Here is a 25,280-nt window from a genome sequence, read left to right on the forward strand (position 1 = left end):
GCCGTCCTGAATAGGACCGCCACTGCTCTCCAGCAGGGTACGGCTTTAGTGTCGCGTCATCCTGGCAAAGCATTGACTCGACCCAGTATTATTCTTGGACCGGCCTTTCTTTCTTGTCCCCTTTTTTCTGAGCCAAAAGAGATCACATTCCGAAAGGTGGTGGGTTTCTAGTTTGGGCCAGACTGGGTGCTTTCCCAGGCCTCGTGGCAAGCAGGGGTGCTGGCCGGCTGCCCACAGAGCACTGGCCCCGCCCTGGGCACTGGCGTGGGGATGGTTTCCCAAAGTGTGTCTTGCTGAAAGGCACTAGGAAGAACTTCCCCCCACTCCATTTTGTTTCCAAAGACAATTTATTGAATGTTAAGTCATAAAGCCAGTGATATAATTTTAATGAAAAATATCCTGTATCACTCAAGACTTAAAGAACAAAAATACCCTTAGAAACACTGCTTTGAAAAATAATCACATTAACTGTACACACAAGTCCTTTCTTAAGCTTTATTTAAGAAATCGAGTACTATATATAGTTCAATATATATAAGACACATCCAGTATTGTGTTCCTGATAGCAAGTGCATAGATTTTGTTAAGATATCATTTTCACTCGATAAAAACGTTTCATGGTCACACGAAGATATTCCCAGTGATTTTTGCCCAAGCATGAGAGGAGAAAACAGAACACAGCAAAAATAGTGAACTACAACAGAGATGAAAAACGAAAACAGCGAATTAGCAGAACAGTCGATTCCTGATAAGTGAATAAGCTGATTGTTTGGTCACAATGTTTTATTCACTTATCAGGAACGATTCACAGCACAGTGAGGCTCCGTGTCCCCTGGCCTGCCAGCTAAGCCTCGGGGCATGCAGGCTGTGCCTGACCACTGTGGCCCGGGCGGACTCATGGGCACCGCCAGCGAGTGGGCGGGAACCGGTGTCATGCCCCAGGGTGGCCAGCCAGGGCACACGGGTACACCTGGCTGACACTGCAGTGATGCGTCACAAAATCAAAATGCTAAGTGTGAATTTAAGCAGGGACCAGCTTTATAGTCTTAAGAGCTGATGGGAACTAGCTTTTTTCGTTCCCTTCTTTGGAGAATTACTGTTTTTGTTGTTTTTCCAAAACAACAAAAATGTGGCTTTGTTTTTCCCTTCTTTTATTTTGCACGAGTATTTTGCCCTGTGCCAAATAGTGGAATGATGTTCTTACATATTTTTTTTAAAACACACTTGCATCTTGGACAGAACTAATCACCCTTCTTCCCGCCCCAACACCCCCCACCAAAAAAAAAAAAGCAATCACCCCTGTACCCTCTTTTCCCACTAACGTAGGTAGCGGGTGTTCAAAGGCAAACTGATGAGGCAGTGCTGAGATTTAAAGCCGTGCTGTTGGCGGGAACTCAGCTCCCAGCTGTGTGCGTTGGGAGCTGGTGCAGCCAGTCACGAGGTGCGCGGCCCACGAGGGCAGGGGCTGCGTGTCTCCCACCTCGCCAGGCCCCTCTGTTGTGGGGCTGAGTCGAAAAGAAGGCCCTGGGGCCAGAGGGGCTGCTGACACCCAGCGGGTGAGGGCCTGAGCACCTGCAGGGAGAAATCTCAGTGCGACCCCAGGACAGCTGCCCTCAGAGCTTGTGCATCTGAGAAACTGGAAGGAGAGAGAAGACACTGGAAGGGGGCAAACACTGATGGAATCTTTTAAGAGCACTTTTGAGAGCAGTCAGATTCCTGAGCGTTAAGAGATGGGCAGAAAAGGGAGGAGGGCAGGTGGCTTAAGTTTAAGAGCGCATGTAAGGAATTGTACCCCCCCCCCCCGCCTTTTGATAATGGGTTGGGGTGATAGTGGGTGTATGGGGGCAAGGCTTTTTCCTTCAAGATAGGCTCAGCCAGCGGGGATTGTGTGGGTGCGTGTGACATTCTTAGTTTTAATTTGGAAACGGACAGGATACTCCTTAGCATGAGAAACTTCATACCCCCCCACCCCTCCCCTGCCCGACTGAGTATAGCTTCCTTTTGAGCACTTGGAAATATTTTTCTCTTCCATTAGTTTTAATAATTAAAGCTGCTCCTGGATTCAATTAGCTCTTAAAAATAAATAATTTAGAAGACTTTACCTATTACCGATTGACGGCAATACACAGGCTTCTTATAAAGTTAACCCTTTTCATGTCTGTTCACCAGGTGAGTTTTATATTCTTCTTCCCTCAGGAGCTCACCTCTTTTTAAAATGTGATTCATTTCTAAGAGCTTGCCTCCCGTGATATGACACTGGATTTGCGGGTGGGCAGAAGAAACCCCAGGTCTGCTGCTTCTATTTTTAAGTTTCTTAAGGTCATGCAGCAAAACAGCAGCCGTTTTTGTGAATGTTAAGAACTGCAAATGTATACCCACAAGAGGTGGAGAAGAGGAGGGAGAGAGAGGAAGAGGTGAGACAAAGAAAGAAGAGAAGGTTAAATTAGCCTGTGTGGTCAAAAGACCATAACAGGTCTTGGTAAATCCAACTCTGTAGGCAGTTAAGTGACCCATAGGAAAAAGTATAAATCTTGAAAGCAGTGGTTAAAATGAGCTGTTGTACATAAATCAGAGGTGGCTGGTGCAGCTTCCCCGTCCCCCAAATCAGATATTCACTTAGGTGGAATCGACTGTATCTTTTTACACAACATATAGAAAAAAACAGATACGTGAAACAGTGAGGTGTTTAGATGTAGTACCAACACATAATGACTATCAACAATACAACACGCAGAGAGAGAAACAAGTATTAGGAAAATGGTTTAATATTGGAGACAGAAGCAAAAAACTGCATCACACAATAACATACGTTACAAAAATAAGTCTGACTGTTTCAACTACACGGTTATGTTCACAATGAGGACAGAAGAATCAGAAAAAACTTGATCTAAACAGCAAAAAAGCAAACCCCTAAAGTTTTTAACTAATACATTTATCCACTTAAAGTGACTTGAGTACGTCTAAATCTAATTACCTTATTGTGTAACTGCACAATACAGAATAAAAAGTGAAACTTACCGCTGTATTTTAAGACAAAATTCTAATGCTAGATATAAGCAAAGGGAAAAAAGAAATCAAGCCAAAGTTTTTAATTCTCAAAAGAAAAGCAACTTTCTTTCTATCAACCAGAAATCAAACTTGAAATCAGTCATTGTCAGGGGGCCCACTAGAGTAAGCCACAAAAATTTCCATTTTTTTTTTTAAATCTCCAGTATAAAAAGTTCCACTGGTACAAAATGCATAAGTACAATCAGTTGTAGAAATAGGAAAGCCTGCGTATATATATTTTTTTGGCTCAAATTCCATCAAACAACAAAATCCAAATGCATCAATAAAACAGAAACAATACTCAAATGGTCTTACAGTTTCCACTAGGTTGCATTAACTTTGGCTTTTCTCAGACAATATTTAAAAACTATTTTGTAATTCTAAACAAAATGATATTAATCTACAAACAACAATTCTCACAGCACAAAAAAACACAAATACATTTTTTTGTATGACATTATTCAAAAAGGTAATGAAACTACAGTTTTTTTTAAAAATTTTTTATTTCTTCTTGTTAATTAGCACTTAAGATAATAAAAACAGAAATGGTAAAATGATTCCAGAGTAGCACAAGCCAAAGAACTATAACCCCTATGGTGAAAGAAAGATGAACTTGGTATGCCTTTGAGGACTGCCACTTTATCACAATTCTCTAATTTCGTTTAAAAACACTATTCTCTACGATTGATTAAAAAAAAAAGGCAGTTTCCCTGTGTGTGTGTTTTCCTTCTGGCACAGGCCCTTCGCACCCTTGCAGGCTTTTCCTTTTGATGTTAAAAATTAATAAGGGGACAGTCGAGAGCTACCTTTATTTACAATGAAACATGCGAAGAAGGAATGGAATCCCCCTAAAAGTAACTGTCTGGTTGCCTGCCAGATGAGCACGTCTCCACTGCAAGGGCCCACGTGGAGCCTCCTGGGGCTGCCCTCTGTTTCCTTGGGGGGTGGGGGGGTGAGGCAGGTCGGTAAGAGAAAAAGAGGGCAGGAGGAGAGCACTTCAGTGAGGAAACCAGAAAATTCTCGTTTGGGATTTGCATTACTGTTGAATGAAGAGGTCCTGAACGGAAGCATTTAACACGAAATTCAGATGGTGTGCTCTTGTGTTTCTGTGCGTGTGCCTTCTGCACCTCACCACGTACAGTGTACAGGAGAGGGACTTGTGCCGGCACTTTTGCAGTGGAGCTGTTTGCTGCAGGAAGTACAAAATAGCCCTCAGAGGGTGAAGGCAGGCCCCAGCAGTAGTAAACACGTGTGAGGGTTAATACAAATCATCTCATTACAAGTGCACGTGCTGTAAGAAGGAAAACTGGGTTTTCGTCATTTATTTTTTTGCATCGTTTGAGGCTAGTCCTTCCCATCCCAGGGCTATCACATCCACACACATATTAAACCAAACAGGGCAGTGAGCAGGAAAGGGGAAGGAAAGGGAACCGGCAGTTTTTGAACTGTGTTGGAGAAAAGGAGCATCCAAGCGGCCGGCTTTTAGGACAGCTGGCATCTGCACTGGGGCTGCATGGAGGACACCGGGGTTTGCCCTCTGTTTATGGGAAGTGTCATTGTAATATGGCACTTGAGGAGGTGGTAGCAGGAACTGGTGCAGGGTGTTTGGTGCTGTGGCAAAGAACTGAGTTTTACTTAGATGGTCAGAACCCCCCCCCCCCCCCAAATGTGTCCCATTTAAAAAATAAAAAAGCAGGGAACCCACTACCGGCGTCTCAGCCAGATACCTTGCTTGTTTGGAGGTATCCACTGGAGTCAGAGAATCCCCATCCCAATGTGGCTGATTAGGAACACTATTCAGGAGTATTTGAGAAACAAAAGTGAAATCTCTCAAATGATCACCCCACCACAAAGTCATCGTAACTGCAAGGTTTCTGAAAATATCTGGAACCAGACCATTCAGTCAAACTTGATCTTGAAAACAAATGGAATTTTTAAAAGATTTAATAATTTCTAAGGTGCTGAATCTTCTTTCATTCCCCTTGGAGAGTTTAAACAATAAAATGAAAACTGAAACAGGAATTTAGGCATTACACATGAACTTTTTTTTTTAAATGACTCCAAATAATCAAAAGTCAAAAGAAAAAAAGGGTAGGGAAAAAAAAATTGAAGAGCCTTAAAGTATGTGTATATTTTTCCCCTTCAAAAGAATAAGGACAAAAAAGTGGTAAAAACAAAAGACAACCGGAAGTGGAGAAGAGATGCACAAACTAAAATAATGACAGTATAAAAAGGTATCAACATTCCAGATAGCTCTGGGGAGAAAGGGTTAAAAGTCCAAAACTTTCTCACCTTAGAGGTTTCCATAGATAATGAAGAAAATACATTGTGAGGTTGCCTTCACAGCAGTTGATGTGCAGAGTGGTTAAAAAAGTGAGACATGGGCACTTATATAATGTCTTACAAAAAACATCATAGAGAAATAACAAACAATAACAATTTCAGGCAACAAGACCACAGGATAGCAAGTTAACAAACTTTTTAACCTCTTTTTTTGTTTTTCGTTTTTTAAATACTAGGGATTTATACAAAACACATAATAAAATACCCATGTTATCAAATTACTTCTCACAAGAAACACACTGAAGCTCTAAGAAGGAAGTACCTTTGGAATTTGGCACTATATATTTTCACTTTTTTTTTCTTTAAAAGAAAAAAAACATCACATTTTGCTGAACACAAACACATCTAAATAGTCCACAATAAAAAAAAAATGACATCAATGCTTCACAAGCCAACACAAAACTTATTCTGGAATAGGTTTTTTTTCCCTCACATGAATTTTTTTTTTTAAGCAAACAACTTTTTTTGAAATTCTTTTTTTGTTTTGTTTAAGTAAACCAATTCTAAGCTTGCCTTATCAACGAAGGACATTAAAGACTCATGGTGAAACCACAACTGAATTCACGGAAGCACCAACGTGACACGGTTTTACAGTAACCTTTCTTCTGTACATTGAAACAGTATAAAATATAGGTAATTTCATGTGCATTAAACCATGGATTGTCTAACTGTGAGTCAGTTCAGCAAAAGGTGACACAAATAGGTAGCATTTGCCCCAAAACAGGGTAAATATTTTCTTATACTAATCTACAAAAAGTGGTTCTATATATATATCTTAATGAGAAAGTGAGCCACCTAAAATGGCCTTATCAAAAAACTTTACACTGCCTGAAAAATGTAAAAACTATTACAGACCTCTAGAGACTTAAAATCAGACAGTTTTTTTCTCAAACTGTTTTTGGAAGTAGTCTGTTAGAAACCAACATTCTGTGTCTCTGGACACATATTGCTATTGTTACCAGTGACCAGGAAGAAAGCCAATCCCTGTATAATACTTTCAAGTCTGTTTTATGAAAAGAAAAAAAAAAAAGGAAACATTTTTGCCACAGGTTTTTTTTTTTCCTTCTAGAATTAATTTGTCTAATAATTTCAGTCTTGCATGAATGCAGCAATGTTTTTCACATTGACTTCCCAGAATTCATAGCTAGATGAGGTCACATGCAAATTTCAGAGGTCAAACTAGATCAAAGGTCAGTAGGAGAACCAAATATGATGGAGGTCAGAAAGACATCAGAAACAATGATGGGACGATGAAACTTTTTTTTTTTTGAGACGCCACAGGGACATGCTAGGCAAACGATGAACTAACGGGCATGAAGATGTCTAGGGAAAAAACAAGGAAGAGTAAGAAGTTACACAGAATCTATGCAGCAGCAACAAAATCACTTTTAGGGGTGCAGGAGGAAAACTAATGCAAATCTTAGGTCATTAGGGAGTCTAGAGCCATTCACGTAATTTGCATTTCTTAACACTCTTTTTCCACAGCACAATGAGACCCCAGGAGAATCCATCCAGAGAGAGTGAGAGGGGATGGATTCGGGGTTTTTTGGGGTGGGGCTGGCGAGGACAGGTGGGGGGGTTCCAATTTCAACGAATGTCACAAACGGGGAGATCAGACGACTGAACTTTAAACTAGATCATGGAAGTTACGAACAAAATAATCAGACAGATACAAACAACGAGAGGAAAAAGCATGAACTTTAGGTCTAGGGTTCAACGGTGAAAAAAAGCCCATTCCTAGAAAATTCCTCTGGAGACTACTTCAGAAGGATCTTGCTAAGCACAGAGAGCTGCTCTTTAGGTATCCAATAAGTTAACAATAGGCAATAAATAACTTCCATTATTTCTGAGGCAGTAAAAATTTTGTATAAAAATAGAAATGCTTTTTTTACAAATAAAATTTACAGGCCTGTGGCTTTCTTTTTTTATTTATGTATTATTTATGTATTATTTATTTTTATTAAATTTATCTTTCAAGAAACATCAAGTATTTTCACTCAGTTTTATTTTATTTTTAAACCCTGTAGCTTTAAGAAACAGATCTCTAAATCTTTTTTTTTTTACATTAATCCTTTCTAAAACTAAAATAAAAACAATAACAAAAGAGACAATCAGTGTAATAATAGGACCAATAATAAGTGGCATATTTCTTTGAACCCTAAAAGAAAATCCTACTTATTGAAATGAACCAGTAGAGTGGAAAGACGTTGCGTTTTGAGTAAGTGCTTCTGGCTGTTCTCACCCTAGGCCCCCAACCTCTGACCAGCTGGCGCCCCCTAACGGTGTGAGCCGTCCAGCCAGGAGGAGGGCTCTCTCCAGGCGGCACTCTCAGGACACCAGCGGTTTCCGAGTTACAACTGCACGTTAGCGTCTGCTTGCCTTTTAAATCCTTAAGATGTCCTTTGTATGTGTGTGTGTTTCTTTTAAAAAAAGCAAAAACCAAAACCAAAATGAAAAAAAAAAGGTAAGAGGAGAGTCAAATCGCAAAACAAAGGAGGATACAGTGGCAACAAGTGGAGGAGGAATTTACTCTATAGAAACAAGGTAGCCCAAGTTTTAATTTATGGCGAACTGGGTGGGTGGGTGGGTGGGGAGATGGAGGCCTGATTGTGGAAAGAACCGTCTCTTGGTACAGGTTGGCAATGTGGTCCTCCTCTGCCTTCCCCGTTGAGAACAGGCTGGCTCGTGGGACTTACCCTAAGAAAGCTAAAGTAAGAGCAGGGAGCCTCTGGGGCTGGGATCAGTAAGGTTTGCTGTCGTTTTTGGAGCGCTTCAGCTGGACCTTCAAGCGTTTCATGCCGATCTGAAAGCCGTTCATAGCCTGGATAGCAGCTTGTGCGGAGACTGGATTGTCGTAGCTAACAAAACCTGGAAAAGACAGTGGGGGAGGGTGGGGAGGGAAGAAAGATGGAGGGGAAGCAGAGGTTAGAAAAGGGGACCAGGATTTCAAGGGGCAGCTGCTAGAGTATCGCTGCCCACGGTCAGTAATGCCTGGCACCCCATGGTCTCAGTACAACTCTACTCCATTTACTGTGTGCCTACCGCAAATCTAGAAGGCATATTTTAGGGGCAGTGGTGGGGCTATCACTGACAAGCAGTGAAAAAGCTGCTTGGATTGGTAATTTGGTATCACATAGAACAAAATCCCTCCCCAGACAATTCTAAAAAGCTCAAACTTAGTTGAGTAGATTTAGTCTATGTACTGAGACTGCCAGATAGGTAGGAAAGCACTACTCCATAAGCATGGGGATATGCAGCTCAGGACTGGGAGGGCCCTGGAAGCGCGAGTGGCCTGGCCAAGTGAGGCTGAAAGGCAGGGGAATTGAGGGAGGGGCTGGGCAGCAGGTCCAATGGCAAAGACCCTTACTGGCTTTTATTCCCATGTTCCATATATATTCTTTTTTTTTTTTTTTTTTAGATTTTTAAAAAATTTTTCTCCCTTCCTCCCCCCAGTTATTTGCTCTCTCTGTCCATTCACTGTGTGTTCTTCTGTGACCGTTTCTATCCTTATCAGCGTCATCGGGAATCTGTGTTTCTTTTTGTTGCGTCATCTTGCTGCGTCAGCTCTCTGTGTGTGCGGTGCCATTCCTGGGCAGGCTGCATTTTCTTTTGCGCTGAGCGGCTCTCCTTACGGGTGCACTCCTTGCGGGTGGGGCTCCCCTATGCGGGGACACCCCTGCGTGGCCGGGCACTCCTTGCATGCGTCAGCACTGCGCATGGGCCAGCTGCACACGGGTCAAGGAGGCCTGGGGTTTGAACCGTGGACCTCCCATGTGGCAGATGGACGCCCTAACCACTGGGCCAAGTCCACTTCCCTCCATATATATTCTTAGAGCTCAGGCCTCTTTGGCTATAGGATAGGATCAGTTATTGAATTAACTTTAGATTCACTGATTGTTGCTCTTTAACATTTTGGGGTTATCACTGAGAGGAACCCAGGAAATACTGGGCATTTCTCCTTATCTCAGTTTCCACGTTCAAAGCACCAGTGAACTGAACAGAATGGAAATTGCCCCCTTGTACCTCCCAAAAGGTCATGGGGGCAAAACGATCTCAAGAGCTCAGGGCTTTAGCCACCATCCTAACAGAGTTCCCAGCATCTTGCTCTGGAGCAACCAGCACCACCACCCAAAGTAGGTGGAGCATGCATTAGGAAAAGAGCTAAGGTATCAAAACCAGCGTCTCTGAAAAGACTTGGACGTGAGGATTCTGATGGCATAAACTGCTCTGACACTGGGGGTGATGGGGCAGGGGAAGAGGGTCCAGTACAAGCAATGCTTTGGCAGTGCTGGTGCAGAAGTGTTGAGGTGGTGCAGTTCCTACTTTAGGTGTTGAAATGAAAGTAGTCTGATTTAATTTCAGTTCCAAAAACCAACTGTGCAGAAGGCTCTTCCCCATCTACCCACTATTAAAGCTGAAAGCTCAAGAAAAAACTCCTTTTAAAAACTAGAGGAGGAACAGAAGGATATAAATATGCTTTAGGCAGAGTTCTCTTTTCAGCTGATGCAAAGAGGCCTACGGTGGAAGGCAGAAAAAGCTACTTCTCAGTGGGCCATGGTGCAAAATGGTTACTTAGATTTTTATTAAATCCAGTTCCTGATAAATGGGATCCCAAATCCAAGATTTCTGCACTTTTTCTTCTCCTTTCTCTCTGGGTCTTTAGCCAGAAGTAGTAAGGTGATGAGAGAATGGCAATGGGACAAGGCTGAGGTGGGTGACGATGGCTGGCCAACAGGTCAGAATGAAAAGAATGGTGTCGCCTGTGACTAGCAAGCCGGCTAACCTGGGCCCCAAGACATGAGGCTGGCTCGCTGTGAAACCTGGGCGGGGGTGGTGAGGCTAATACAAACGGAAACCACAGTCCCTTAATGCTAAATGCCACTGGCTGCTGTTACCACAGTTAGAAGCTGAATTACTATGGACACATTGGTTAAGTAGTTTGTGGGTTGATAGGCTCTCTTTTCAAGGCAGTAAATATTTTCTCAAAATCAGACCATTTCCAAATAAGCCTAGGACACTGGTTAGCTTTGAGGAGTGTAGAGGCGGACCTTGTGCAGAGAGGCCCCCCGAAGGGAAGGTCTTACTCATAAACATGCACACACCCCAGCGTACTCCTTGATCTCTCTCTCTCACCATTACATGGGGGAGTATAAGCTGCCCCAGCCGCAGGAATGGGCAGTCATGGGGCCAGGCTCCCAGCCTTTGAGCCTTCCTGCTACGGTACAGATGGTGACGTTACGTGGCTGCTGTACTCATTTCCCCAACAACAGAGGCGTTGGGCCTTCTTGGGTAAATAGCACAGAAATCACGAAGATGGTAATGGATAATGGAGAAGCCATAACGTTCTATTTGGACTGGTTACCCATGACCAGTTCAGCCAAATAGTCCATTTGAATTTTCAGCTATTTGAGAACTGCCCTTTATCTTTGAGGTCTTGTCTTTATACCACACAGTTTTCTTTGTGTTTCTTCTGGCCCCTGTCACTTGTTTTATTTATTTTGTTTTATGCTACTCTCACTACCTACCACCCGTATGAGTTGACTGCAGGAGTGATGAAAACAAATGTTCTATCTCAAACTGGGCCAGAGCTTGCCAGGTAAGTAATAAATACTTGAAACATCCCGGCCTCTAAACTAATTTGGGGACCAAAATGGCCCCTGCCTCTTTTCCTTCCCCAAAATGAAAGCCCTCTGCCAGGTGTAAAACATTAGTATGTGCAGGGAGCAAAATGGCCCGCCATGGGGAGGCAGGGGCAGAGGCAGACTGCTGGGGAGGGACAGCATGGTGACACGGGCACTGAAAAGCTGGTAATATCGGCACACTGCTGTGCCCTGGGCCGCTCACATAGCCCCTGCTGTTCTGGACCATGCAGCCCATCGTAATGCTGTGTGTTCTATCACCACGAGGTATGTCAACCTCGAGGCCCTGTGCGTGGGGAGGCGCGATTTGGCCAGAGCCTGGTCACGTCCCTCCTGTGAGTGACCTCATTCGTGTGTGTGTGTGTTCTACCAAGATGCGGAGCCAGCCCCCGACACTAGGCATCCCTGCGTCCTCTTAGCCGTGGAGGGGACGATCAGCTGAAGCGTCTGCACTGGCACTCTACCAGGACAGGCACTGTATTTCTAGTGGATGAACTTTATAGCCCAATGAATGGGGCTTAAAGAAACTGTGATTGCTGGACAAAGAAAGATTATTAGAGGTACTTATTAAGACACTTTAATGGGGTAGTCTACAACATGACCTAATGGATGAGGCCTTTGATTTCCCAGTTCTTTCTTCCTTTTATTTTTTTAAAATTAAACACCTTTGCCCACATCTGCTTACGTGTCCAGGAAATTTGGAAACACCTCCACACAGGGCAGTCCTCATCCTGACTTCCCAAAGAGCTGCCCTTTGCATTTCTTGGCATTTGCCTTCCCATGTCCCCTCACTTGGTAACCTACTGTGGTGGTCTGGCTTGGCTTCTTTTGCATACCAAAGCATTTGCTCAGATTGGTCTGTTTGTCAATGAAGACTTTAGCAGAGATAACATTTCCAAAAGGCATGAACATCTGCAGAATGTCCTGGTCTCCAAACTCCTGTGGAAGGTGGTAAATAAAGAGGTTGGCCCCCTCTGGACCTAAAAGAAGAAACAAACAAACAAAAACTCAGATACCCCATGTGCCTTAGTTCCCAAAGCCTCTTCTTAAGAGTGCTTCAACAACTGACAGGCTAGGCACTGGCTTTCTCTTCTACAGGAAGAGAACAAAACAGATGGATAAATGTCAAGTGCTGGCAAGTCTTTTAGGAAAGCAACCATCCAGATTTTCCTGATTTCCAAAGAGGCATTGGTTAAGAATTGCCTCCTTTCCCTAATAATCTTCCAGAGGTCACATTCGCCCACTGCATATTAAGCACACATTTTCCATCTTCTCTTCATGGGGGAGAGGGTGGAGTGGGGGTGGGGGAGGAGAATTACCATTTTCTGGGTGGCCACATCTGTAGCATGCTCTTGTTTGAATGTCCTGTGCATTCTAAACAAATTGTAGCAATTTAGAAATAACGGATATGGCAGTAATGCTGCTTGGATTTCACAATCATTTACCTAATTATCCAGACAGTTATGATTTGCCAAATCTCTTAATACACAGCCTAATAATCATCTTTATTAGAAATGACTGGCAATGAGTCAAAGCAGAGGGAAACAAAAGGTAGCTAGAGTCTCCCAACTGATCAGAATTATACCACAGGGAAAAAGGCTTGGAAATGAAAGCACTGGCCTTTAGAAGCTAGTCAAAGAATAAGCCAAGCCCAGCTCTTCTCTTTTCCCTAGTGCTTTCCAGAAAACGCTGGAAGCAAGGGTAGAATGGGGAAAGCATGCTCACTTAGACTAGTTGGAAAGATCAGCTTTCTTAAGTTCCCCCCATTTTTCTCTTTCAGTTCTCTCCCCATCTCTACAGGAGATACCTGAAAGTTCAAGGCAACAAAAGGAAAAAGGAAGGGAGAGAAGCCACAAGAGCCCAGTGAAGGGAATCTGTCACTGGATTTGGAACCTGCCAAATGCCTTCCAGGTCAAAGGTGCTGGGGGCAACTGCAGGGGCTTCTGGAAAGTCCCCTGGGCTGGATGCCTGGCAGTCCGGGCGTGACCTCCGGCAGTGAAGGAAGGGCCCTGCCCTGGAGAAGGCATTTCTGCTGCTGGTCCTGGTTCCTTGGGACACCCCCGGGGCCAGGCCGCCATGGGTTCCCTCAGTTGGGAAGAGGGGAGTTGATGTGGGTGGGTTGGAGAAAAAAGAAAAGGGGGTTTCAAAGAACTTTGAAAAAAAAAAAAAAGAAATGACACGTTTGCAAAGAAAAGTCAAACCAAGTTTTTCCCCACAAGAAATAAACCATGGAAGAACAAAAATGCTCTAATGAATGGAGTTCACTCTAGGATTTTTTTCCTCCTCCGGACACTGTTTGCTTTTTGGATTATGTTTTACTTAAATCAGTACTTAGATGGTTTAAATTTTCTGAGTGTACACTAACTAGGTGAGAAGAAGGTGATTGGAAGGGTGGTATGAGGAAGCGAGAGATGATTATAAAGAAAAACCAAAAAAACCCCAAAAAAACCCCCAAAAAAATCACCACTAAAAGAATCCAAGAACCAACCAACCAAAAACCCTAAATAAGCTCTCAGTACCCCAAATCCCTTAATATGAATAATTAGGGGGCAGGTGATAGTTAGTTTGAACTGTTTATGCTAATCCCAGAGAGGTAGTTACTGCCCAAGCAGTCCCTAAACCTCCAGGCCAGGACGTGTTAGGGCACTGGGCTGGGTGAAGCCCCTCAGAGAAGCACAGTTTGACAGCCCAGACTTTATCCTCACACCACCAACCTGCCCATGTTTGGCGGCCCAGTGCTACAGGATGTTGTAAGGCCCTGCTGATCGCAGAGAAGTGACAGGTGTTCTCTAAATCCCACCAGGAGCTCACCAATAGTTTTACAGGACCCCTCCCACCACCCCCACTTATCACAAGCAGTCACACCCCACAGGCCCAAGCCCAGGCTTTGCTCTGGGATAGGGCCTGCAGCAAATACAGGTGTCAGAATAGTTGCGCATGTTTGAAAAATTTACAACAGTCACAGCTAAGAATAAAGACAAAGCAGAAAGGATGCGAAGTAACTAAGGATTTTCATACGTCTTTCATTTTTAATGACCCCTATGCTACCAACAAGCTGGAAGAAACATTTTCCTTTCTTTTGTTTTTATACTCAAGTATCTTTTCATCTGTGTCCCCTTAGGATTCACAACTTTACAAAGTTAAAACTATCCTATTTCTTGCAGAACACATTATTTAAAGTCAAAGTAGTTGACCAAAGCAGTTTCGGAGTATGGGGTAAGAGGAAAGAGGAAGGGAAGACAATTTTTTAAAATTCTGCATCAGTACTTCCCTATTCTAACTTCTTTCCCCATATTCTAAACAAATCAGAAAAGGAATAAATATGTTGCAGATTTTGCTTTAAAGCCATTTCCATTCGGGAAGAAGGAACCCAAAGGAGGGTAGGAAAGAAAGAGATGCTATCCGTATTGGGATGAGCTCATTTACCACTTTATAATTAGCTTTAATTTATTCTTAGCATTCACTTCCTGAAGCTTATTTTGCTATGCTGGCAGAGAAGCAAGGCAATCACTTATTTGCTTCCCCGGAAGGCCCTCAATTAAAGAAAGAGCAAATCCCTCCTAACCGTGGGTTTACCACTGACATGAAAACTATCCCCTACCAAGAGCAGCACTGTCCCCAGCCACGGGGACCCCACAAACCACAGGGCACGTGGCAGCAAGCGTTTTGCCCACAGAGGCTGTATCAATTTGCCCCCTGCCACAAAGAGGAGCTTGTGTTCCAGTGGAGGATGGGAGGCCCCCTTGATTTGGAAGAGGCCTAGGGGTGGGGGTGTGTGTCTGGGCAACTTCGTTATGGCAGCAACTAATGATTAATTGCACATAACACACAACGGGTGAGGAATCCATCTAGAGAGACGAATGGTAAAATTTATCACAAGATTAAAGAAATTTAAGACTGAACAGATTAAAATCAGTGGTCTAGGCCTCTCAGATTTCTTAGAAGACACACGCATACCAAAAAAGCATGGGCAGTAAACAAAGCGACCGACGTGCCGTGACATCCCAGCTCTGCCCGGCTTCCCTGCCCGCCGCGGAGCAGGGGCGCCCGTCGGGGCGGGCGGGCACGTACCTTCCTTCTGGCTGCCCGCCGCGCTCTGCTGCTGCAGCAGGCTCTGGCTGTAGAGCGTGGGCAGGGCGGCGGCTGCGTACTGCTGGATCCCTGAGTAGGCCTGCGTTAGGGCGTCCATGGTGCCGGCCGTGCCGTTGGTCAAGCCTGTGGCGCCAAGTCCTCCATTCAGGGCCGCCATACCTGAGAGCATTTGAGCAACTTTACAAAAAACCCAACAATAGAGAAGAGAAATAGCACTTATTCATTAGTGCTTTCCAAAGGAAGTTTAGAGAATCATTTGACACGAGGACAACAGCAAGTGCATGCAGCTAGCACACCAACTAAGCCCACAGGAAACTAAAGACAAAACCACGATGTGCCCATCATAACGATGGTCAAAAAAAAACACAACAACACAAACCCCACCACCCCAAACCTGAACAAAGATAAGCCTAGCCCTTGGCCAGCGGTCAGAACTCACGGAGGTACTGATTAGACGACACATCTTAATTCCATGCAACGTGCTACTGGCAAGTACTGTGGCTGCCATTTTCAAATAGAAGCCTTCTGTGTTGCAGAGCTAGAAGCAGGTGACACCTGCACACTAAAATCCATTTCCTGGGTATCTTCAGAAGCCATGGGATAGCTCAAGGGGCTGAGAAGGAAGGGATAAACTAAAGCTTTTCTCCCTGTGGCCATCCCATGAGGACACAGCGGAGAAGACAAGCTCTGAGGTCTGAAAACCAGCGTAAGGGCAGTTTCCTTAACCAGCTTTCCCTATTCAAAGTGTATGATAGCCTAGCTGATTTAAGAATTAAGGCGTTGGAAGAACTGTAGACCCTGCCCCTCCCTGCAGAGAATGGAAGCTACTCCTTCAGCATGGAAGCCTGGAAACTGAATGGTGTGGGTTTCAGCAGCAGAGTTTGCACCCACCACCCACGGATACCAATCAGGGCCTGTGGAGCGGTGGGTGCTGCCCAGGGAAGAGCCCCCGGTCATGCTTTCAGGACCCTGAAGGGAAGCCCGGGCTGAGAGTGGGGTCTCAGCTGCCCCTTGATGTGAACAGGATGCTGGCCAGCAGACTTTCTGGATGTCCCCCTTGTATCCTGGCTGCTCTCCTGCTCTCTGCTGATTGCTGACAAAGTCACACTTTCCATAAAATCTGAGTCCAGACAAGCAGTGCTTTGTAGAGTGTTAATGTTCATATTAACTTGTGAAGTGGAAAGGGTGACTTCACAATCGCCTTCAGTTCCCTTTGTGGTTAACCTTTTTTTTTTTTTTAAGGCTTGGTTTCTGGGAAGAACTTAAAACATGAATGAAAATCTTGGAAGGGATTAGGACTATTGATTAACAACCTTGAAATAGCAAAGGGGTCTAACGGTGAAATGAATTTGAAAGAAGTCTAATGAGAATAGAGGACCACTAAGATAAGGACGCTTGGAAATTATACTGAGGAGGCAAATGCCAGATTCGCTGCGACACTCCTAGGCTGCACTGCTTGCCAGCCATAGGATCGAGAGGGGGAATGTTCTGTTCACTCCATTGTGTGCTTCTGTTACTCTGGCAACCTCACAGACTAAAGGACAACATGCCAGATGAGAATGAGGCCACAGCTTAACCACGGAGGAGCCCTGGGCTCCTCAGCACTGGGATTCTCCCTGGGTGGGCTTGAGGATGGACCAGCCTGCAAGTACGGGTGCACTCTCCTCGGTCTGGACACAAGAGGCCTGGGGTGAGCTGGGGTGCCCTGGAGAGCCTGAAGTCATAAGAGGTGATAAGAGCCAACCGATAAAGAGGATTCAGGAAGGCCCAGCACATTTTCAAGACTTGGAGTTCTCCTGGGTGGTGCTGCAGGGACAGATGCAGGACATTGTGTGTTCTGCCATGGTGGACTGGGGGAGAGTGTGAACTACAGTGTAAACCATTATCCGTGTGGTGCAGCAGTGCTCCAAAATGTATTCACCAAATGCAATGAATGTGCCTTGATGATGAAAGAGGTTGTTGATGTGGGAGGAGTGGGATGAGGGGGGTGGGGGGTATGTGGGGACCTCACATTTTTTGAATATAACATTTAAAAAAAAAAAGAAAAAAAAAAGAGAGAGAGAGAGAAAAAAAGAAGGCCCAGTAATTACAAACCAGGCTGAACAGGTGCTGGCTGGCAGTGGTCAGGGTGAATTTGAGTTAAGAGACTGCGTATAAAGGAGTCTATTCCTTCTGCTTTGTGGTTATGAAAATAAGGATAGCTTGCCCACTGCCTGTCCCCCCTGCCCAACCCGTTACTCTCAAGATAAAGGAGCGGGGTGTAATTTTGGCTTTTCCCTTTCTGGTCTTATTTACTCTTTGTCCTCCTGATACCTGGGTGAATGCAAAGCACACTGATGTTTCTCCTTAGTGATAAGAGGAGAGAAGAGGGAGTAAGCCAGCTCAGGAGAGGGCTATTGGCAGGTGCTAGGGATGCAGATGAGCAGGTCCTGGCTCAGCCCTCTGGGAGGAAGCCCCTGGGAGAGTGAGTGCTGCCTTGGTGCTCATCTTTGCTCACACCCCAGGGGGCGGCTCTAAGTGAGCATGGTCACGGGGTTATGAGAGCTGCCAACAACTACAGGCTAAAGGTGGCTGCCCCACCTGTACCCACAATGCCCTGTCAGCGGAGTCTTGGGGTTCTCAATAATCAGGCCCCAGAGAGAACCTTCTGGCTATCTGCAGCCTCCACCCTTGGGTTCTCCAGAGGTTAAATTCATGGGGGCGTTTGACTGCAGAGGTTCAGACCACTCTGTCTCCCTTCCCTCTAGTACATGCCTCTCTTTATTGTCCAGGTAAGGAGAACTGATCTCTTTCCTTTTCTAGTGCTTTCCTTCTTTTTTTTTTTTGCTGGGAGACATTTTCGCTTGAAATGAAGGGTCAGAATGAACTCCATATTCCTGAAAGACTGGATGGAAGGTATGGAAGTTTCAGGACTAACTAAGAGTCCTCGTGAGACTTGTGGCCAGGGAGGTGATATCCCAGCCTGTCCTCGCTCCCTTCCTGGGTGCACTTCACAGTGGGAGGCTGCCCTTCTCTGCGTCTACACCTCAGGGCAGATCCGCTCTCCGAAGGGTGGGCAGTATGCTGCGGCTCACCCTCTGTGTTTCCATGGTCACGCTGGCCTTACCTGCCTGGGGAGGATGTGGCAGAGGGGCACCATGTGAAGAGGGTGTGGGTGCCAAAGGGAGGTTGGGCCGGCAGGGGCTTGGCCTTCCCCCTGGGTAGACCCATCCTTGGGAACAAAAAAAATACGGGCAGCGCTTCTAACCACTACAAGTGCCCTGGGATGATCGAAAACCAAAACAGTCCTGGAACATCTCGGGCATGCGCGTGCCAAACCCAAGGTAGAGCAGGTGGTTGACTCCACGGCTGGCGGGATCTGAAGATACTTCACAGCAAGACTGCAACTTCTGAGGGTTGTTCCTATGAGTTATCTGATGTTATTCTAGATTAAATAATCATTTTATCAAAGGTAACACTTGTCAATTCAGCTGCTGCTGCCTGATGACCTCTTAAAAACTTTGGGCGATAGAAGGAGAGGTTTGAAGCAGGTTAAGTTGGGAAAAGTGCTTCCACTTAAGAGGAGGGTTTTTCCTTTGAAACGGCCAAATGGACCAACCATTTGTTCCCAGTTACTGTTGAGTCCCAAGCAAAGTGATTGGTGTGGCAAACCTCAGCCAGGGCAGGTCTTTTACCAAAGGTCTATAAATATAGTTTGGTACAGATGCTGACAACTTAGTGCTTTAAACTTAACTGCTCTCCAAAGGTTCCCAACTGACTGAGACCCAAGAAGCTGGGAGATTACTGCATCATTTTAAGATGACACAGAAGGTCTACCCAGAGGAGCGTGAACAATTTTGGTTGCCAGTTTGGAGTTGACACCAAAAAGGTAGAATCAAGGGTGCGGCACCATAAGCAAACTCTACTGATTCGCCAGCCACTCTGCTAGGTATTATGCCAGATGAAAAAGAGAGCTGTGATGGATGTGTACTCTCTGTTCTTCCAGATTTGTGATTTATTTATGGGGTTATATTTTCCTTTATGTGGATGACAGAGATTCTTCTAAGCTGCAAGCTGATAAATGAAAAGTATAACATGCCTATAAGCAGGGTAGATAAATACTGATACGTATATTTAGTAGAATTATACATAGGTTAATAATGTCACAGAGGGAGTGTATGTGCATGTGTGTGTTTCTAACTGCGCATATCTTTTATGTTCCAAGCATACAGGTAAAAATAGTTAATTTCACGATGCAGAGAGAGTGAAAGACACAATAATGTGTTTAAAGTACCTTCTCTTTTCTGCATGTAAAATATTTCCATAAACACTGTTTACTAGACATTTGTGGCTGGTTATATTCAAACAATCATAATTTTAAGCATGCGAGATTAAGTTATTTGGAAGAATAATGCTGTTTAAACAAGGAAAAATAAGGATGCTGATTGACATATACTTAAAACCCCAAAATGAAATATAGACTGTTGTGTGGATATATCTCTGCAAAGAGTATTTCTTCATCTTAGTTCGGATGTTAATATATAAAACATGCCCATAGAACCCTCAGATAATTTGCGGTGGAAGACCTGTGGGGCAATCACCCGCATTCCTTACTTTTTGTGGTGCCAGTTTCTGCTATTATCTCTAGCTTGCCGTGCTGATTTTCATTTCCTCCATTCATAAATGGAAGGAAGGAAAAGGATATCAAACTCAACAGTTTAATTTGGCTACTTGTATACTAATGAAAAGCTTTGTTTTCTAACAGGGAAAAAGTACCTCTGACCGGGCAGAGGGTAGCATTCAGCCTTGGGTGAGTTTGGGAATTAACTGTGGATTCCATTTATCTATATTTTTCTTGGTGCCCAAGGAAAAGAACTGATGCCACTGAGAAACCCAGGCATCTCTCCTTATGATGGCAAGTAATGGTTTCTGGGACAGAGTGGAGTAGGAGAGAACAACAGTATGGAAAGTTATGGCCAACCCTTTAAGACGTGGACTCTGTCCAGGTAACTATTTCTTGACTACCTTCTTTTGAGAACCATCTAATAGACAGATAGTGCCATCATTTCTGTTCAGATTTAATTTGAGACAAGTAGATGATACTGTCTCCATGCTAAGGTGGCCATGGTGAAATGGCTCTGTGCATGGAACTCTGTAAATCTAAGGGATTCTATTTTCTTTCGTGCATAATTTGACACAGTTTGGTCTAAAGAAACATTTCGCTGGTTCACATGGTCCGGTAGGGATTATGTGAAGCCAGAGACATTCTTTCTTAATTTCCCATGAATACATACTCATCCTAACCGAATGGCAAAGGATTAAAGAGAACAAGAATGATTTAACCCTGTTGTCCTTGCCAGAAGCAAAATGTTCATGACACCAGACCCCAAGCGGGAAGTAGCCATGGTTTCTCTGCCATTCACCCAAGTCCCTCTCCACTCCCTCATGGTAACGATGGGAAAATCCCAGCCACAGATGACAAGCTAGGATGGAGAGGAGCTGGACGACGCGGACACGACACACAGACAGCAGGCACGAGTGCGTGCTGAGGAGGACAGCCATCCCCACTGGCCTGGGCTGTGCAGGCCGAGGACAGGCCGGCGACCGAATCAGAGTCCTTTCGCGGGGAACTAGGTCCTGGGGCAAGAGAGGAGCGTGAGCACACAGCCCTACACACTGGGAGGCAGCAGCCAAGCACAGCCCTACACGCTGGGAGGCGGCCGAGCCAGCCGGCTCCACGGGCTGTCCTGAAACACGGGGCCCGGCGGGGAGGGCTCCTCCTCGCTGCTGGGAACGGGGAGCACTGGGGTCTCGGGACTGGAACGAGACATTCTCCCGCCATCGCAAGGAGGAAAAAGGCCTTTTTAAAAAAACTTAAATCCCTTTGAATTTAGTTCAGACAAAACAGTCCAGGCTTTGGTTTGTTTTTCTCAGGGCATCTGAATAAAAGGATTTGATAAAATCTGAAAATTTCTGATTTATAAATATAGGATCAATTTTTTAAAAAAATCAAGATTATAAAATTTAGGCTTTATTTTGATGAGTTTTAGGTTCTTCTTTTTAACTAAATAAAAACTGCCAGTTGTTCTAATTGAGTTTTTAAAGTATAAAATTACTGGGATTTTTGTTTTTTTTTAAAAAAAGTTTATTTTACTTAAAAAAATTTTTTTCTCCCCTTTCCCCCTCCCCAGTTGTCTGCTCTCTGTGTCCATTTGCTGTGTGTTCTTCTGTGACCGCTTCTATCCTTATCAGTGGCACTGGGAATCTGTGTTTCTTTCTTTTTGTTGCGACTTCTTGCTGCGTCAGCTCTCCGTGTGTGCGGCGCCATTCCTGGGCAGGCTGCACTTCCTTTCGCGCTGGGCTGCTCTCCTTCCGGGGCACACTCCTTGTGTGTGGGGCTCCCCTATGCGGGGGACACCCCGTGTGGCATGGCACTCCTTGCGCGCATCAGCACCGCGCATGGGCCAGCTCCACATGGGTCAAGGAGGCCCGGGGTTTGAACCGTGGACCTCCCATGTGGCAGGCAGATGCCCTATCCATTGGGCCAAGTCCGCTTCCCCTTATTGAGTTTTTAAAGTATAAAATTACTGGGATTTTTTTTTTTAACTGCCTGGTTTTAAACACTGGTTTACTTCTTGAATCGAGGCTTGAAATAGGGTAACTTGCCAAGGATCCCTTTAATAAGGCTTAAAATGGGCAGGTGTGGGTAGCCTGGGCTCTATGGCAGGTAAACTGGGCCCAGAGGCAGAAGCTCTAAGCTTTGCTCATTATCATGGACCTGCGGGGCTCTCAGGTGCCCAGAGGGGACTGAATGGGCGACAGGCAGCAGTGGCCCCTTTGTGGGCTGAGGATCAGTTTCCCACCCCATGCAGGAGCCTGCCCCAAGCATGAGTTTGCAATACAACTTCTGCTCTGGTCTGGGTATTAGTCCCACCTAGATCTCAAAGGATGAAACGGTTAGGCCGCAGACCCCAGCGTTCTTGGATGAGTCTGATGTTTTAGAACAAAGTGTGATTTTGTGAGCTGTCAAGCTCTGGACTTGGGAGGTGGAGGGGACCTTTAAGGCCCCCTACCCCGACACTCTCCATATCTGAATGGGGAATCTGAGGCCCAGAGATGGGGCAGTAACTGCCTAAGACCTATGGGTGATCAGCGGCAGAGCTGGAGGCCTGGACCCAGGTGTCCTGATTTCTAGTCCATTCCTTTTTCCATTTCCACATCTCAGGAGAACCCAACCCAACCCCAACCCCAATGTCTGCCAATCACAGGAATCCATGGCTGGATGCATGTCATGTACGGGGAGGGAACGTGGGGGTGGCAAGGGGTGGGGTGTCGTCGAGCCGAGGTGACTGTGGGTGACCTTTGCCTATCAAAGCACGTGCTCCCCCACCCCAAGTTTTAGTTTTCTCCGGCACACATCGTTTTAGGCCATTTCTGGCTGATGGTTTGCAGTGGAGAATGTGGGGGAAGGCTGTCCACCAGAGCAGCAAATACTCACTGTTGATGGTACCTGCTAGCGCGTTAATATTGTTCAGTCCCACGGTGGCCCCAGCCAAGCCTTGCAGGGTCCCCAGAGAGGTCAAGGAATTCATGGCGGCACCCGCAGTGGAGTTGGGGGTGGAAGCAGCCACTAGGAAAATGAAGGGAAAATGGAGGGGAGGGAGAGAAAGCACAGGGTGAGCGCGTGCCCACTCCACTGGGACTCGACGGCCCTCACGCCGCGAGTCAAGAGGAGCCAAAGAAGGGTGAGAATGGGGTCCTCACTCATGCTTCTGATGTGACAGAAATGGAGGGTTGTACTGGGGCAGCTGATGGACTTGGTGATGAGAGCATCATCCCAGCGGGGCTTTGCCAAGGTGGCACTGACGGATATGCTCAGTGCTGGTCAGCCGGGAAGAATATTCACAAATGCAGCAGTGTGGCGGGGGCCAGGCAGCGGACCCTCCTGGGCGGGCGGCTCCTTCATTAGCCTCACTCTGATGGGCTTCGACATCCTCCAGGTTAAAGAGTGCCCGGAACAAAGAGGATGGGGCGTGGGCAGGAAGATGGTAATTCTTGGCTCTCTGCTTCAGATTGGGCATCTTCTCAACGAACTTTTGAAGTAAACCTGTGCATCCTCCTAAGTCTGACCTAAGGTTTCAGGATCCAGGTGGTGGTAATGGAGGGGGGCGAGTGATAGGAGATAAAGCCATTCTGGTTGAAACCCTCCCCCTTCCCTTATTCCTCACTCTCTCTTTCTTAATGTAAAAGGCTTTACTGAGATAATCTGAATACTGTAAAATTCGTCTTTTGAAGTATACAGTGATTTTTAGTATATTTACTGAGTTGTACATCCATCACCACTGTACAATTTTAGAACATTTTAACACCCTGAAAGGAAACCTGTACCCATTAGCTGTCACTCCCTATTCTCCCCTCATCTCAGCCCCTTCCAACCACCAATCTACTTTCTGTCTCCATGGTTTTGCCTATTCTAGACCTTTCATATAAATGGATTTTATCATATGTAGTCTTTTGTGACTGGCTTACTTCACTTAGCATAATGTCTTCAAGACTCATCCACCATATAGCATGTTTTGGAACTTCATTCATTTTTATTATCAAATAATGTTCCATGGTATGGCTAGACTACCTATTGTTTATCCACTCACCAGCTGACAGGCAGTTGGGGTTTTGCACATTTTGGTTATTATGAATAATGCTGCAATAAACAGATGTGCACAAGTTTTCGTGTAGCCATATGCTTTCAGTTCTCTTGGGTATATTCCTAGGAGGTGAACTGCTGGGTCATATGGTAACTCCATGTTTAATATTTTAAGGAACTACTGGGTGGTTTTCCAGAGTAGCATGCCTTATCCCTTATGCATGTATAATTGCTCCTGTAAATGACATTTCAAGTATCTACATTTGTTTAGCACTGTGATCTGCCGACCTTTATCACATTACTCACTTGATCGTGATGGAGGTGATGACTGAACTGAACTCTGGTCACTGGTCCGTTTCTACCTGTGATGGCACTGTCGTATGTGAAAGTCTCCCTCCATGACCAGGGACCTCATCCATCTTCTGGAAATGTTCCTGTCTAGCTAGAGCTCATCCGTCCTCTGCCCCCAGAGACCCTAGAACATGGCTTGCAGTGTGCCTTTCTTGGGAGTCTTTTCTGCTGAAGCCAGATCAAATTCCTAGAAAATGACATTTCTGTTCACACATGACATTAGCTTTTGAGACCTTACCATGTGCTACCTGAGTGTTTTCTTTTTCTTTCCTTTTCAAAAAAAAAAAAGATATACAATCAAGTCAATATTTCTAATCCTTCTATATTGTGAGACTTTTCAAACATACAAGGGTAAAGAAAATTGTATTATAAACTCTCATAAACTGACATCCATATTCAAGAATATTTGAGAATGTACTCACTTTCCATCCTTTCCTAAGTATATTTTAAAGGAAATTTCAGCCGTCATGTGACCTCACCCCTAAATACTATCGTACACACCTTTAGAAATTGTGGTCATTTTCTTTTAAAACCACAAAACCATGTGGTTGGCATTACACCTAACAAAATTAACAATAATTTCTCAGCTTCATTATTTGATAATATCTTGTGTAAGAGTTTAAAAAATCTATAAGCGTCATCTAAAATTGGCACTTATTTTTCCTTCTTTTTTTGTCCTTAATTCTGTTCCCAAGCTTTCGCTACCCTCAAAAAAATGGTTTGGAGCATGTAACAGATTGTATAATTACTTGTAACTTAAATGTTCGATAGAACTTGTCAGTAGAAATCGTCTGGGCCTGATGTTTCTACATGGGATGATTTAAAAATACTGAAAGTATTTAATAGTTTTAGGAGTATTCAAATTTTATTTTTTTCTTGAATCACGTTTATTAAGTTACAGATTTTAGGGACTTCTGTATTTCATTTAAGTTTTCACATTTGTTGGTATAAAGTTACTGATAATATCCCATACATTTTTACAATCAGGAACATTTGCTTTTTCTTTTTTTTTTTTGTTTGCTTGATCTGTCTAGTTACTGAGAGAATGGAAATCTTCCACTACGATAAGGCCAACTTCCCTATAAAGATGTCGCCAATTTAAAAATATATGTCTTGAAGGTATGTTCTTACTTGCAATTAAGTTTAGAAATTATCATATCTTTTGATGAAATGAACCTTGTAAG

At 44.6% G+C, this 25,280-nt stretch overlaps 1 protein-coding gene across 24 annotated transcripts in view; it reads right to left on the bottom strand.

The window, feature by feature from the left end:
- Positions 1-328: 328 nt before the first annotated feature.
- The window catches only part of CELF2 (CUGBP Elav-like family member 2), an 840,440-nt gene continuing 815,488 nt past the window's right edge, over positions 329-25,280 (bottom strand). For 4 of the 24 annotated variants that reach the window (XM_071210070.1, XM_058282413.2, XM_058282420.2 and 1 more), the window contains 4 exons: positions 22,612-22,731; positions 15,102-15,299; positions 11,867-12,010; positions 3,255-8,259 (listed from right to left, as the gene is read on the bottom strand). In XM_071210070.1, the coding sequence (XP_071066171.1) occupies positions 8,132-8,259; positions 11,867-12,010; positions 15,102-15,299; positions 22,612-22,731 (590 nt within the window). In that variant the 3' untranslated portion in view covers positions 3,255-8,131. Of the gene's footprint in view, positions 8,260-11,866; positions 12,011-15,101; positions 15,300-22,599; positions 22,732-25,280 lie in introns of all 24 variants that reach the window. The other 20 variants (XM_071210072.1, XM_058282419.2, XM_071210073.1 and 17 more) reach the window with 11 other exon arrangements.

This window comes from Dasypus novemcinctus, chromosome 20 (genome assembly GCF_030445035.2).
Source record: "Dasypus novemcinctus isolate mDasNov1 chromosome 20, mDasNov1.1.hap2, whole genome shotgun sequence".
NCBI lineage: Eukaryota > Metazoa > Chordata > Mammalia > Cingulata > Dasypodidae > Dasypus > Dasypus novemcinctus.